At 42.5% G+C, this 2,500-nt stretch overlaps 1 protein-coding gene across 2 annotated transcripts in view; it reads right to left on the bottom strand.

The window, feature by feature from the left end:
- The window catches only part of LOC143301644 (FAD synthase-like), a 27,274-nt gene that overhangs the window by 12,449 nt on the left and 12,325 nt on the right, over positions 1–2,500 (bottom strand). For both annotated transcript variants that reach the window (XM_076616072.1, XM_076616073.1), the window contains exons 6-7: positions 1,778–1,926; positions 732–820 (exon numbers count right to left, since the gene is read on the bottom strand). In XM_076616072.1, the coding sequence (XP_076472187.1) occupies positions 732–820; positions 1,778–1,926 (238 nt within the window). The remainder of the gene's footprint in view (positions 1–731; positions 821–1,777; positions 1,927–2,500) is intronic.

Below are 2,500 nucleotides of genomic sequence, written 5' to 3'. Positions count from 1 at the left end.
TGATATTAGATGTGTGTGTGTGTGTGTGTGTGTGTGTGTATGTGTGTGTGTTCAATTTCATTTAATGACTATCCACATTAAGTGATATTAGACATGTGTGTGTGCATATGTATGTGTGTGTGTGTGTGTGTTCAATTTCATTTAATGACCACCCACATTAAGTGATATTAGACGTGTGTGTGTGTGTGTGTGTGTGTGTGTGTGTTCAATTTCATTTAATGACTATCCACATTAAGTGATACTAGATGTGTGTGTGCGTGTGTGTGTGTGTGTGTGTGTGTGTGTGTTCAATTTCATTTAATGACTATCCACATTAAGTGATATTAGACATGTGTGTGTGCTTATGTATGTGTGTGTGTGTGTGTGTGTGTGTGTGTGTGTGTGTGTGTGTGTGTGTCTGTGTTCAATTTCATTTAATGACTATCCACATTAAGTGATATTAGACGTGTGTGTGTGTGTGTGTGTGTGTGTGTCTGTATTCAATTTCATTTAATGACTATCCACATTAAGTGATATTAGACAAGTGTGTGTGTATCTGTGTGTGTATCTGTGTGTGTGTGTATGCGTGTGTGTGTGTGTGTGTGTGTGTGTTCTACGATACATCTGGACCTTCCAGACCACAGCTGCATGCGTGCGTGCGTGCGTGCGTGTGCGCGTGCGTGTCTGTGTGTGTGTTCTTCAATGCTACATTTGGACCTTCCAGACCACAGCTGTTTTCATCTGTGACCCACCTTGAGGCAGGCTGGACCTGATCTCAGAGCTTGCCATGGTCAGCTGATCCTGACAGGTCGACTCCAGAGACACCTTCACCTTGTAGTAACTGCACGTGAAACAAAACAAACAAAACAAAAAAAACAACAAAAAAACCAAAAAAAAAATCTGCAGGAAACTTGTATTTGTATTTGTATTTCTTTTTATCACAACAGATTTCTCTGTGTGAAATTCAGGCTGCCCTCCCCAGGGAGAGCGCGTCGCTATACTACAGCGCCACCCTTTTTTTTTTTTTCCCCTGCGTGCAGTTTGATTTTTTTTTTTCCCTATCAAAATGGATTTTTCTACAGAATTTTGCCAGGAACAACTCTTTTGTTGCCGTGGGTTCTTTTACGCGTGCTAAGTGCATGCTGCACACGGGACCTTGGTTTATCGTCTCATCCCTACGACTAGCGTCCAGACCACCACTCAAGGTCTAGTGGAGGGGGAGAAAATATCGGCGGCTGAGCCGTGATTCGAACCAGCGTGCTCAGACTCTCTCGCTTCCAAGGCGGACGCATTACCTCTAGGCCATCACTCCACTCATTTTCTGTAGGATCCAGCTACAGTTATCTGAAATTTTGTTGCTGTGGTTTTTTTTTACCTGTAAATTTACCCATCACCTGAAAGTACCTTGACTTGACACACACACACACAGAGTTAATATAATTTGTATTCCTACTTTTTCTTCATTTAATATAACTTTCATGAAGAGACAAGAAACTAAAGTCAAACACACACACACACACACACATACAAAGGACACATACACACACATACAACACACACACACACACACACACCCATATACAACATACACACACACACACACATTTTATTTCTAACTTAAGAGAAAGAACAACAACAACAAAAAAGTTGCTGGAGAATTCCAAAAATGCAAATAACACGCATACTTCTCATGTCAGAAGTAACATTCTTTCCACAAGACAAAAAGGAAAACACATACTAAACCCCCCCCCCCCCAAAAAAAAAACCCAAAAAATCTTCTCTTATTCCATCTCCTCACCTGTTGTGAAGCTCAGGATAAGACCCGATGACGACGTTCCCACCAAACTTGTCGGCAGCACGCTGAACGTCTGTGGCGATGCTGGATTCCGGCACGTTGATATAGACCTCCTCAGTGTAGAGCAGGACATCCGGGTCACGAAACAGATCCTGCAAAGACACAAATCTGGAATCCTGGAAGGCTGAAACGGTTGTAACAAAGCTGCAGGACAGACAGTATGTAGTATTAGTAGTAGTAGTAGTAGCAGTAGCAGTAGTAGTAGGGACGGTGTCTGGTTACACCTAGACCGCGAGGTCTAATATTTGTCCCCTCTTGGTTTTGGTATTGATTGTTTTTGTGTAGGTCGGTCGTGCCTAATGGGGTTTCTACTCATCATAGCCATAAAATAGTTCTTCTAGCTGGGGCAGTTTGTCAATCAGGTTCTTGAACTCATTCACAGAGTTTGCAAATTTAACTGATTGAGGTAGTGCATTCCAGGGGTATACGAACGGCGAAAGAGACGACGTTAACAGCGTTTCTCCCCAATTACCACCATCAAAATATTACAAGCGAAAGGCTCTTACACTGAAGAGGTGAATGTTGACAAAGAATACCACAATTCTGACGACGGAAGCTAAAGGTTGTATCATTGAGACACCCACTGGACATCCGAGGGGTCTGTGTAGAGAAGAGAGGACTGGCTGTACTGAGTGAGTTAACGACTCAGAAAGAAAATGAAAATGT

The sequence above is a fragment of the Babylonia areolata genome, chromosome 27 (assembly GCF_041734735.1).
Source record: "Babylonia areolata isolate BAREFJ2019XMU chromosome 27, ASM4173473v1, whole genome shotgun sequence".
Lineage (NCBI taxonomy): Eukaryota > Metazoa > Mollusca > Gastropoda > Neogastropoda > Buccinidae > Babylonia > Babylonia areolata.
This window is presented reverse-complemented; position numbering and strand designations above follow the sequence as displayed.